Raw genomic sequence first — 13360 nt, forward strand, 5'->3', positions numbered from 1 at the left:
GCTGCTGCTAGGGTAAGCTCAGGAGCCAGTACAATCAGTCATGAGCCAGAGGCTGCATAATACTGGGGTTCAGATCTTGTGGAGGGAGGCAGTATTGGGTGTAGGTGCTCATTTTTGTTTTTACTGTTATTGAACACAGTCAAGGAGCCCCTGCTGCCACTGCAGTAGCTGAAAAGTGGGCTTTTCCTTCCCTGCTAAAGGCTGTAATTCTACTGCTATTCTTTAAAGTGTTTAAAAAACCAAAGACATCACTTGGAGGACTAAGGTACAACCAAACTATGGTATTTTCAATCACCTCATATGCATGCGAAAGCTGGACAATGAATAAGAAGAATTGATGTCTTCGAATTATGGTGCTGAAGAATATTGAACATACCATGGGCTGCCAGAAAAGCGAACTAATCTGTCTTAGAAAAAGCACAACCAGAATGCTCCTTAGAAGCAAGGATGGCGAGACTTCGTCTCACACACTTTGGACATGTTATCAGGAGGGATCAGTCCCTGGGGAATGACATCATGCTTCATAAAGTAGAGAGTCAGTGAAAAACAGGAAGGCCCTTGATGAGATGGACTGACACAGCGGCTCCAAGAACGGGCTCAAACATAACAACGATTGAGAGGATGGTGTAGGACTGGATAGTGGTTTGTTCTGTTGTATGTAGGGTCACTATGAGTTGGAACCAACTCGACGGCACCTAACAACAACAATGTAATTTCTTAGAAGAAAAAAAAATACCTAGCGAATTTAACCAACTATTAATACCTCAGTGCTGAATACACAGACGTCTATTGTGGTATTTTCTGCATGCTCAAAAACAAAATCTTACCTTTGTGCAGTGCTGTGTCTTTGTGGACTTCTACCATATTGGCTGGTGTACACTGAAGCATTTCAGGAGATAAAACCTCAGAGTGCAATGTTAACTCAGCAGAGAACTCCTGGGATCCATCACTGTAGTCCACAGATCCTGATAATGTTCTGTTTAATAAAACATATCCTTTATAACAAACTAGATAACAAAGCAATAAAATTAGCTCCAAGATTTATAATAAATAACCACTTACACAGAGAAATCATTCTGTTTGAGAATTTCCTGAAGTTTCTTCTGAAATTTTTTTTCACTTTCTGTGGCTGACATAAACCTGTGATCTTTGAATTTTAAAAAGGGCATTAAAAAATGTAGATAGCACACAAATGAAATATTTTCTTTTCTCCTAAAGTAGCTTTAAAAATGGTAACAATTTCCTATCTTTCTCTTGATATACATAATACCAGCTAAATACAGTCCTGTTATAAAACAAAAGAGAAATGGTTGTTACTAAAGTTTTAAAATTAAATACTAAAAGTCAGCTCGAAGTTCTATAATTATAACCTGAACCTAAAGGAGAAAAACATTGTTCTCTACCTATGAATGTATCATACACCCTGAACCTAGAAATTTTCCCCTTACGAAATATTTCTATTTTAAAATGCATAAAAGGCACTCAAAATTTACCAAAGTATTTTTAGTGCCTAAGACATTATAATAAAAACACTTCTTTAAATTGGACTTCAATGTAGGCTTACTACCTTATTCCAAATACATCTGCCATTTGATTATTATCTTTTATTTTTTACTGTTATTTAAAAAAATTTTTTTTTATTGTATCCATTGTATTTATTTAAGCCCCCTCAAATTCTTTTTGAATGTAGGAGGGTTTAATAATAAAATAAGTATTTTCTTCAGAGATGTACATGATAATCAAAGTGAGAATTTTTATGATATATCGAGAAAATAATTTGGGGGCAGTATTTCATGAGTGACCTTTTCAAAGCTTAATGAACTACACAGTGTTTTTAAGTTTGGGATTTGTGACCTTCTGTGAGTTTTCTACAGCTTATTTGGCAAAAAGGTGGGCAAGAGGACAAGGCGGAGTTCAGTGAAAACAAAGGACACTGAAGATGTCAATGAATGATACTTCAGAGATAGTTGTAAAGATAAAGGATGACTGGTTGCAGAGCAGTGACAAAAGGAAAAAATACAAAATTTAAAGGTAATTTTAAAAGTACAATCTAATGTCAAGGCAAAAACTTATTGGCTTAATTTTTCAACTAAAATATTTAGTTTCAAAAATCATCAGAGTACTATTAGGTTTATACCTTGTGATTCAGGTTGGATAATTTGAGAAGTTTCATTTCTGTTTCTTCGTCGTTGCTTTTCATCTTCCCATATGGCCTGTAGGCCAGGATTTCCACCAATTTGAGCTGTAATCACAACAATAATTTAATATTACAAAGGACAACATAAAAAATGCTTAAAAATAGGAATTCAAATTTTAATATTGCCTTTTAGGAAGAAAAATAATTACCTACTTTGTGAAATACAACAGACTTATACATTGTCCCAACCTACATTTGTTTGCATTATTCCTTTTTTAAGTTTTCTTCCTACTAGTTCCCAAAAACCCGGTAAGTGAGAAGAATTCAAGCACTTGATGATACCAATAGATCTAAGGGTCCCTCCCTGGTATATAATCTAGGAATAAAAAAGTTAAAAGGCACAGTATATTAAATCCTATCATATTGGCTAATATTATTTAGTGTCATATTTACATCACGCTCTTCATGTCTATACAAATGTACTTATATAAATGAATAATTGAAAAAATAATGACTAATTAGAACTGCAAAAGCAATCTTCATAACATATTGCATCTTCCTTCTATAACATCTTATTTCCCTAGTAATGTTTTCTTCCCTACTTTTTCTACTCTATTTTGGTGACTGATTTTTAAAAATAAAAATAAAATATTAAAAATAACTGTAGATACCTTCGATGTCCAGCCGATTTAAGATATCAGCAGCTACAGCATCCACTTCTAGTTCACAGGTACTCCGTGGTTCAATACCTTCTAGTATTAAAGAGCTGTAACAAAAAGATTTCCAAAAATACAGTAACTATGTTAAAGCAAAATCTGTGAGGATTTTTCTTACTTTTACAATATTTCATGTTTAAGTGGTTATCTTAGTTATCTACTACTGCTGTAACAGTGAGTGCCACAAGTAAGTGGCTTTAACAAACAGTTTAGGAGGTTAGAAGCCCAAATTCAGGGCACTGGCTTGAGGGGAAGGCTTTCTCCCTATTGGGTCTGGAAGAAGGTCCTTGTCTCTTTAGCTTCTGGCTCCCTGGTTCCTTGGAGATCTCCATGTGTCTCGGTACCTGTCTTACCCCATCTCTCCTTTGCTTGCTTGTTTAATCTCCTTTATATCTCAAAAGAGGTTGACTCAAGATACACCCTATACTAATCCTGCCTCACTAACATAATAAAGACAACTCATTCCTGAATGGGATTATAACCATAGGCATAGGGGTTAGGATTTATAACACATATTTTGGGGGGACATAATTCAATTCAGAACAGGTGGTAAACAGAAAACCACTGAGGTAGATTATGATGATAAATTAATTCACAATTATTTATAACATAATTGATATTATGTATATATATTTTTTATATATAAAGAAATGAAAAACAAGAAGAGAAAAATAAAAAAGCTATTATATGGATGGAGCTGCTGGATGGTGCAAATGGTTAAGTGCTCGGCTGCTAATAACCAAAAGGTTGTAGGTTTGCGCCTACCCAGAGGCACCACAGGAGAAAGACCTGGCAATCTACAAATGAAAACGTAGTCACTGAAAACCCTATGGAACATACTTCTATTCTAACACGCATGGGGTTGCCATGATACCAGCTCATGGTATTGACTTGACAGTGACTGTTTTTTCAATTGTGTTGGTACCCTATTGAAAGCCTTTGCAGTATATTCTACATATTTTGCCTCATTATATACATCAGGAATAAAAATGTTTGGGATAGAATAATACAGACAACAGAGGGATGAATCAACAGTACACATATGTAATTAGTTGCCCAGAGGGATCTTCTTCCACAATCATAAGAAAACCCCCCAAAACCAAACCTGTCACCAAGGCGTTGACTGCAACTCATAGCAACCCTACAGGACAGAGTGGAACTGCCACCAGTGAGCAGCTGGTAGATTTGAACCACGACCTTTTGGTTAGCAGTGAAGCTCTTAACCACTATGCCACCAGGGCTCCTCAACAATCATAGATGGTTTAAAAATAATACAATGAGAGAATATGCAATGGAAACAAGGGTAAATGGGCATTCTAAAAAGTGGGCAAATTATACTTACTGTACTCCTTGCCCTAAACTACTTCTGAGCTGGGGAATGCTTTAAAATTTCCCACGGCTATAGAACTGGTAAACCACATGAATGTCCCAAAGTGGATTAGAGCTAGGAAAAGTGGTGACACCACAAGGACATTAATTTTATAAGAACTACATGGTATTGTTATCGTCTTTGACTCAAAAGCATTTTGTTTTTCATCAGAGCTACAAAAGAGAACATTAGGAAGACACCACATAACTGTCCCTGACAGACTGACAAAAGGGACAAAATCCAGTACAGACTGCAGTTTACTCATTTCAAAATTTAGACCCCCTACTAAAATGAAAAGAGATTTATGATTTTACTTGGAAGGGGGTGACAGCAGATTTCATTAACATTTTGATTTGAAACACTTTTTCCATTGTCTATTGCTAAGAAAATAATTATGATTGAACTTAAAAATTAATTTGTTACACCAGAGAATTCTTAAAATTCAAGTATATATACGTGTATGTGTGTGAGTCTGTACATGTATGTATGTATATGTATGTGTGTATAAAATCTTTTTACCATTGGTAGAGAAGGGAAATGTTAGCTAGCCTATCACAATCTACCCCTTTCATTTTCTGAAAAAATAATTCTCAATGTAGATTGTTTTTTCACTCACATAATTTAACAAAATTAGTTTTGTCCTGGACTGAAGTATCAGACAAAATAGTTTATAGTCAACAGCTTTATTCTTCTTATACTAAAAGTTTTGCAATTTGAGAGAACTATATTGTAAATGCCAAGGATGAATCTTCTAGAAGTAGCACATTTGTGACAAAGGAGGGAAATAGTAACATAAACAAAAAAGCAAACTCATAGTAGAAATTTACAACTATTTCTTGCTCTTACTACAAAATACTTTAGGCATTCAGAACAAGAGATATTCCTAGGAAAAGGGAGTTTTCAAAATTAAAACTGTCTCCACAATGTAGAAAAAGCGAAAGCATGAGTAAAAAAGTTTTGGTCCGTAAATACACATATTTAATTTCAGTCATGGAAAGTAGATAGGCAATGGGATGATAATTAGACAGTTGTATCTCTCTGAACATTTCCCTTCATAGCTTAATACAATAGACCCTGGTGGCATACTGGTTAAGAACTACGGCTGCTAATCAAAAGGTTGGCTGTTTGAATCCACCAGGCGCTCCCTGGAAACTCTATGGGGCAGTTCTACTCTGTCCTATAGGGTTGCTATGAGTCAGAATTGACTCGATGGCAACGGGTTTGTTTTTTTTTCCTACTAATTAGAAATACCGAGGGTAGACCTTAGAAATGTGTAATTTTAAAAATCACTCCAGGTGATTCTGATGGGCAGCCAGCATTCATATTACTGCAGTATACCCTCAACTTTTGTGTATTTAACACTCTGACAGGTGACCCTGCAGGTCCATGATATGTAGTGATTTACACTAAGTTTTTAAGTAAGGTTAGTGGAGCTGCCAACTCAGTACCCCCAATGTTACTTCAATTTTGTTGCTATTTGTCATAGCCCTTTGTAAGAACATTTGTGAAGGAACAGAAATCATTTGTTTAAAAAAAGTACACAGAAAAAGATGCTAACATTAGGGATGGAAATAAGAGTAACAAAATCTAAAAGAGTACTGATTTAGGGCAAAAAAAAATTTGACATTATGTTATTTGTACTTAATGAAATTATGGATTTTCATGTGTTTATGCAAATAACACACCCTGCTCCCACAAGGTATTTTCATAAGCGTGCCATGTTAATTTTTTACAGTAACGTTTTGAAAAATTTGCATAACGTGTAAAAAAATTTGCATAGTGGTGTTTATGAAAATACTTCATTGTCGGGGTAGGTGCAGTTGGCAAACAAATGTAGAAGGCATACATTATTTGTGCAAAATATGATAATACAAGCATTCCAAAAATACCAAAAAATAGGATAATCTCAGACAAAAGATACAGCTATTATCTTAGTTATTCAGTGCTACTACAACAGAAATATGACAAGTGGATGCCTTTAACAAACAGAAATTTATTCTGTAACAGCACAGAAGGCTAGAAGTCAGAATTCAGGTGCCAGCTCCAAGGGAAGTCTTTCTCGCTCTGGGGAAAGGTCCTTGTCATCAATCTTCCACTGGTTGAGGAGCTTCTCAGAGCAGAGACTCCGGGTCCGAAGCTTTTATATCTCAAAAGAGACTAACTCAAGATACAACCTAATCCTGTAGATTGAGTCCTGCCTCATTAACACAACTACCTCTAATCGTGCCATTAACATCATTAAAAAAACAAACTTACTGCCATGGAGTCAGTTCTGACTCATAGTGACCCTACAGGGCAGAGCAGAACTGCCCCATAGGGTTTCCACGGAGTAGCTGGTGGATTCGAACTGCTGATCTTTTGGTTACCAGCTGAACTCTTAACCACTGTGCTAACAGGGCACAGAGGTTAGGATTTACAAAACATAGAATAATCACATCAGATGACAAAATGGTAGACAACCACACAATACTGGGAATCATGCCCTAGCCAAGTTGATGTGTATTTTGGGGGGATATAATTCAATCCATAACATTCCATCCTTTGGCCCCCCAAAACTGTGTCCTTGCCCCATGTAAAACACATTTATTCACCCCATCATGTCATCCCAAGTTTTAAATCAACTCCAAGTCCAAATTCCACCCTGGGGCAAAATTCCTCTTTATCTGTGAAATCCAGAATACAAATTATCTGCTTCCAAAGTACAACGGTGGAACAGGCACAAGGTAAACATATCCATTACAAATGGGAGAAATCAGAGGGAAAGAAGGGGTAACAGGCACCAAGGAAGTCAGCAGAACACATTACATTAGCTCTCAAGCTTGAAAATAATCTTCTGTTCTCTGAGACTGTTTAGGCTATGGCCCTGCCCTCCAGACTCTGGGTATTGGCCACACTCACTGGATTCTGGGTGGAGGCCCCACAGCCCTGGGCTTCAGCTCTGCCTTCCAGGCTCACTGGGACAGCAACTCTGCTTCCTCGGATTTGGGTGGCCCCATTTTCCTAGTCTGTCAGAGATGACCCTACTCCCTCGGCCCAGGCAGGCCAAGTTCTTCTGTCCCTTAGGCATGGCAGCCTCATCCCCTCAGCTTTGGGCAACGGATCTGGTCCCATTTCGCTGGCACTCATGAAAGGCGGCCCTACGCTCTGGAACTGAGTTGGTGAAGATCTGACTCTTTGAAACCTAGGAGGCTAGGACCCCGCCCTTTAAAACCCCAGAGATCATGGCTGCACCATTTGAGACCCCAGAGGTCATGGCTCTACCCTTTGAGACTGAAGCAGTTCTGCTTCCTGTGTTCCTTGTCTCTTCAGCTTCTGATTCCTGGTTCCTTGGCCTCTTGGGCCAGCCTGGTGTCTGCCCTGCTTGGGCTCTTTAGCTCTCTGATAAGTGCTTGGAGGCACCCTACTCTGCCAGTAAACCTCGACCAGAAGGCACTCAGCTCTCTTGTTTCACAGATCAGCAAGCCTAGCTCTACCGATAAGGGCCTGGAAGTATCCCACTCCACCAGGAAGCCTCCTCTGCGGTCAGCTCTCTTGCTCTGTGGGTTGGCTCCTGCACTGTCTCGTGCCAGCCTCCTGGTTCTGCTGCTGTCGTTTCTCTGCTGCTGCTTCCTGCTTTCTGCACTGTCTCCAGTGTTACAGCTCTATTCACTTCCTTCTGAGTCCTTACCAGAACTGTCTTTGATGTTCATATTTCCACCAACAGTCTCTTTCAGGCAATCTAGGCTTTTACCATTAGGCACTTTAAAACTCTTCCAGCTTCTACCCATTACTCAATTCAAAAACTGCTTCTACATTCTAAGTTATCTGCTAGAGCAGCAACCCACTCTCCTAGTACCAAATTCTATCTTAGTTATCTAGTGCTGTTATTACAGAACTGGAAACCCTGGTGGCATAGTGGTTAAGAGTTGGACTGCTAACCAAAAGGTTAGCAGTTCGAATCTACCAGGTGCTCCTTGGAAACCCTATGGGGCAGTTCTATTCTGTCCTACAGGGTTGCTATGAGTTGGAATTGACTTGATAGCAATGAGTTTTTAATGGGTCATAACAGAAATACCACAGGTGGATGGTTTTAACAAATAGAAATTTATTCTCTCATAGTCTAGGAATACAGAAGTCAGAATTCAGGGTGCCAGCTCCAGGGGAAGGCTTTCCAACTCTGCTGACTCTGGGGGAAGGTCCTTGCCATCAATCTTCCACTGGTCAAGAAACTTCTCAGCACCGGGGCCCTGGGTCCAAAGGATGTGCCCCCTCCCTCCTTGTTCTTCATTCTTGGTGAATCTCTTTGCTGGCTTCTCTCTTTTATATCTCAAAAGAGACAGATGCAAGATACAACCTAATCCTGTAGATCGAGTCCTGCCTCATTAACATAACTACCTCTAATCCTGCCTCAATAACATCATAGAGGTTAGGATTTACAACACATAGGATAATCACATCAGATCACAAAACGGTAGACAACCACACAATACAGGGAATCATGGCCCAGCCAAACTGATCCACAGTTTTGGCAGACACAATTCAATCCAGGACAGCTATTTTATACATATTATAAATTTTAATTCTCAATAGATTGCTTAATTTCACTAGTTTGCCTACTTATATCTTTGCTTCTAATTTGTACAACACTTAAAAGTAATGAAACGGACTCCTTCAAAAAATTAAAAATTCAAGGTTTCCATTATAATAGTGTCTCCAAATTTACTCCTAATCAGTGAACTTTACTATATAGTCTTATGACCTAAACAGAAAGATGTCTATTACATAAACACTCTTTAAACTTCATACTATCTACAGAGATAAAAATAATACTGTCTTTCAACTTCACAGACTACCCAAGAAGTACACAGGGTGTGTGTGTATGTGTTTCTAACAATAAAAAGTCCTGAATAAATAATGAAAATACCTATTGTTGACAAGCAAAAGCATGGATGTAAGGCAAGTCACTGACTGTTCATGTTACGTCAGTCTTTGAAATTTTATCTTGGTGTAATATCTCAATTGTAAAACAATGTATTTGTATCATTATTTAATGAGATTCTTTCTTAATTTTTAGGTATTAAAAAACCCCAAATACTTCTCTAATATGGAGATTTCGTCAAGTACATATTAGGATCTTAAACTAAATTAAGTGCTAAATAAATACTGTATGATAGTTTATTTTCAACTAATTAATAAATTCATTGTATTATGAAATAAAAAATAGTAATTTAACATTTAACTAAACACCTTTTCTACCTTGCACTCCTCCTAAGAAAAAATGTGCTTAAAAGGTATCAACTGACATGTGTAGTGAAAAGAGAAAAATAACAACCACCCTGACAGTATTCAGATGATCAAAATAGGATTAAGGCAGCTTGTGCAGCACTTTACAGCATAAAACAGAAATCCCTCTGAGTTCCATAGAGATAACGCTACTGATCGATAAGTTAGGTAGCTGTGATTACGTATCTGCTTTATACTAGGGAAATCTAAACATGTAGAATACATGTTATCCAGGAAAAAAAGCCTAGTCAATAATAATAGTTAAAAGAAACTGAAAATTATATAATTCACACACAGTATGTTAGACCACTTTTTCCTGTAAATATTTAATATTTTGAATTTTAGGCGTTACTATTATTAAAAATATTTTGCTATTTCAGTTTTAAATTGCCGTTTTATTATAAATGTGACTTTTACTTGACAAATTATAGGTTATCAATTTAGAATGCATAATCAAGTTGAATGCTAGAGAGAAGTATTAAAAAGCTAACCTCAGATTCCTTTTATCAATTATGTAATAACTAGGTATTGAGTAGAAAACAGTCCTGTTCCCATGTTCTAGTTTTTAAATCTACTACTCGATGTAACACACTAATGCTGAGATTTGTTTTTTTTTTTTTTATAAACTTGCAGATTAAAAAAAAAAAACTAATATAATAAAAGGTTAAAATTAAATTATGGTAACCACTGATTTCTGATCATAACTAGGACATGTTTAAATAAATTTTCTTTTCCTTTACAACATGAACTGACCTTGGTATTTCATCCTCTTCCCACCGAAACAGAGAGCCAGTAAGAGAATTTCCTGGTAACTGATCCTTGCAAGATCCAGTTGCACGCATCGTGTCACCTAGAAACAGAAAGGCAAAAGAAAATAAATTTTACTTTTAATTTCCATATGCTTATCTTGTAAGTAAAACAATATATAGTCCTATGTGACTAGTTTCTAAAATTGTGTTCTAAAATTTCATATACACACAGGAATGTACATACACAGTTGAGAATAATGGTTCTAAACTAAGAGGGAGAAAAAGTATTAGCAACATATAGATGTGAGGGAGAGATGACCGCAATACTTTCATGCTAGAAAAAAGGTATGATACATTTAAATGTGCGGGCAGTGTTTCGCTCTGTTGAACCCAGTGTCAGCACCTAACAACAACAACACTGTGGTTCTGTTACTCTTGTTTTTACGTGCTGTCCAGTCGGTTCTGACTCACAACAACCCTATGCACAACAGAACAAAACACTGCCTGGTCCTGTACCATGCCCACAATCATTGTTATGCTTGAGTCCACTGCTGCAGCCACTGTGTCAATCCATCTCGTTGAGGGTCATCCTCTTTTTTGTTGACTCTGTACTTTACCAAGCATGGTGTCCTTCTCCAGGGACTGATCCCTCCTGACAACATGTCCGAAGTATGTAAGTTGTAGTCTTGCCATCCTTGCTTCTAAGGGGCATTCTGCCTGTACTTCCTTCAAGACAGATGTTTGGTCTTTTGGCAGCCCACGGTAAATTCAATATTCTTTATCAAAAACACCACAATTCAAAAGCATCAGTTCTTCTTCTGTCTCCCTTATTCATCGTCCAGCTTTCGCACGCATATGATTCGACTGAAAATGCCGTGGCTTGGGGTGAGGCGCACCTTAGTCTCCAAGGTGACATCTTTGCTTTTTCAACACTTTAAGGAGGTCTTTTGCAGCCAACAAGCCCAAAGCAATTCACCTTTTGATTTCTTGAGTGCTGCTTCCATGGGTATTGATTGTGGATCCAAGTGAAATGAAATCCTTGACAACTTCAATCTTTTCTCCATTTATCATGATGGTGCTTATTAGTCCAGTTGTGAGGATTTTTATTTTCTGTATGTTGAGGTGCAATCCATACTACAGGCTGTGGTCTTTGATCTTCACCAGTAAGTGCTTCCTCTTCACGTTCAGCAAGCAAGGTTGTGTCATCTGCATAACGCACGTTGTTCATGAGTCTTCCACCAGTCCTGATGTCCTATTCTTCTTCATAAAGTCCAGCTTCTCAGATTATTTGCTCAGCATACAGATTGAATAGGTTCTGTGAAAGGATACAACCCTGATGCACACCTTTTCTGACTTTAAACCATGAAGTATCCCTTTGTTCTGTCCAAACAACTGCCTCTTGATCTATGTATATGTACATACACTTCCTCATGAGCACAATGATGTGTTCTGGAATCCCCATTCTTCACAATGTTAGCCATAATTTATGATCCACACAGTGGAATGCCTTTGCATAGTCAATAAAACATAGGTAAACATCTTTCTGGTATTCTCTGCTTTCAGCCAAGATCCATCTGGCATCTGCAATGATATTCCTGGTTCCACGTCCTCTTCTGAATCCAGCTTGATTTTTTGGCAATTCCCTGTCAACATACTGCTGCACCCACTTTTAAATGATCTTCAGCAAAATTTTACTTGCATGTGATATTAATGATATTGTTTGATGATTTCGACATTCGGTTGGATCACCTTTCTTGGGAATAGGCATAAATACGGATCTCTTCCAGTCGGCTGGCCAGGTAGCTGTCTTCCAAATTTCTTGGCATAGATGAGTGGGCACTTTCAGCGCTACATCCGTTTGCTGAAACATCTCAACTGATATTCCAACAATTCCGGGGGCCTTGTTTTTTGCCAATGCCTTCAGTGCAGCTTGGACTTCTTTCAGTACCATCGGTTCCTAATCATAGTTACCTCTTGAAATGGGTGAAAGTTGGCCAATTCTTTTTGGTATAATGACTCTATGTATTCCTTCCATCTTTTGATGCTTCCTGCGTTGTTCAATATTTTCTGAATCCTTCACTATTGCAACTTGAGGCTTGAATTTTTTCTTCAGGTCTTTCAGCTTGAGAAATGCCAAGCGTGTTCTTCCCTTTTGTTTTTCTATCTCCAGCTCTTTGCACATGTCATTATACTTTGTCTTCTTGAGCCACCCTTTGAAATCTTCTGTTCAGTTCTTTTACTTCATCATTTCTTCTTTTTGCCTTAGCTACTTGATGTTCAAGGCCAAGTTTCAGGGTCTCTTTTGACATTCATTTTGGTCTTTTCTTTCTTTCCTATCTTTTTAATGACCTCTTGCTTTCTTCATGTATGATGTCCCTGATGTCATTCCGCAACTTGTCTGGTCTTTGGTCATTAGCATGCAATGCATCAAACCTATTCTTGAGATGGTCTCTAAATTCAGGTGGGAAATACTCAAGGTCATACCTTGGCTCTCATGGACTTGTTCTAATTTTCTTCAGTTTCAACTTGAACTTGCATATGAGCAATTGATGGTCTGGTTCCACAGTCAGCCCCTGGCCTTGTTCTGACTGATGATATTGAGCTTTTCCATCATCTCTTTCCACAGATGTAGTTGATTTGATTCCTGTGTATTCCATCTGGCGAAGTCTATGTGTACAACTGCGGTTCATGTTGATGAAAAAGGTATCTGCAATGAAGAAGCTGTTGGTTTTGCAGAAGTCTATAATGTGATCTCTGGCATCGTTTCTATCACCAAGGCCATATTTTCCAACTACCAATCCTTCTTCATTTCCAACTTTAGCATTCTAATCAGCATTAATTATCAGTGCATCCTGATCACATGTCCAATCAATTTCAGACTGCAGAAATTGGTAAAAATCTTCAATTTCTTTTTCTTGGCTTAGTCTATATTGTGTTATATACATTATACTTGGAATTCATTTTGTATGATAATTTGAGAGCTATAATAGACCTACATGATTTCTAATGAAGATTTGCATTTGCTTCTATAGATCTAAGTATATTATTATTCAAACACCACCTCAGATCAAGTTCTAGAATCTCTTTTAACCCAGGAGATTCAAACAGGGGCAAAATATCACCAAGG

At 37.6% G+C, this 13360-nt stretch overlaps 1 protein-coding gene across 3 annotated transcripts in view; it reads right to left on the minus strand.

Annotated features, from left to right (window-relative positions):
* REV3L (REV3 like, DNA directed polymerase zeta catalytic subunit) overlaps positions 1-13360 on the minus strand; it is a 209696-nt gene that overhangs the window by 98477 nt on the left and 97859 nt on the right. For all 3 annotated transcript variants that reach the window (XM_064289897.1, XM_064289891.1, XM_010598962.3), the window contains 5 exons: positions 10238-10334; positions 2809-2903; positions 2138-2242; positions 1063-1147; positions 828-976 (listed from right to left, as the gene is read on the minus strand). In XM_064289897.1, coding sequence (XP_064145967.1) covers positions 828-976; positions 1063-1147; positions 2138-2242; positions 2809-2903; positions 10238-10334 — 531 coding nt within the window. The remainder of the gene's footprint in view (positions 1-827; positions 977-1062; positions 1148-2137; positions 2243-2808; positions 2904-10237; positions 10335-13360) is intronic.

Source organism: Loxodonta africana, chromosome 1 (genome assembly GCF_030014295.1).
Source record: "Loxodonta africana isolate mLoxAfr1 chromosome 1, mLoxAfr1.hap2, whole genome shotgun sequence".
Taxonomy (NCBI): Eukaryota; Metazoa; Chordata; class Mammalia; order Proboscidea; family Elephantidae; genus Loxodonta; species Loxodonta africana.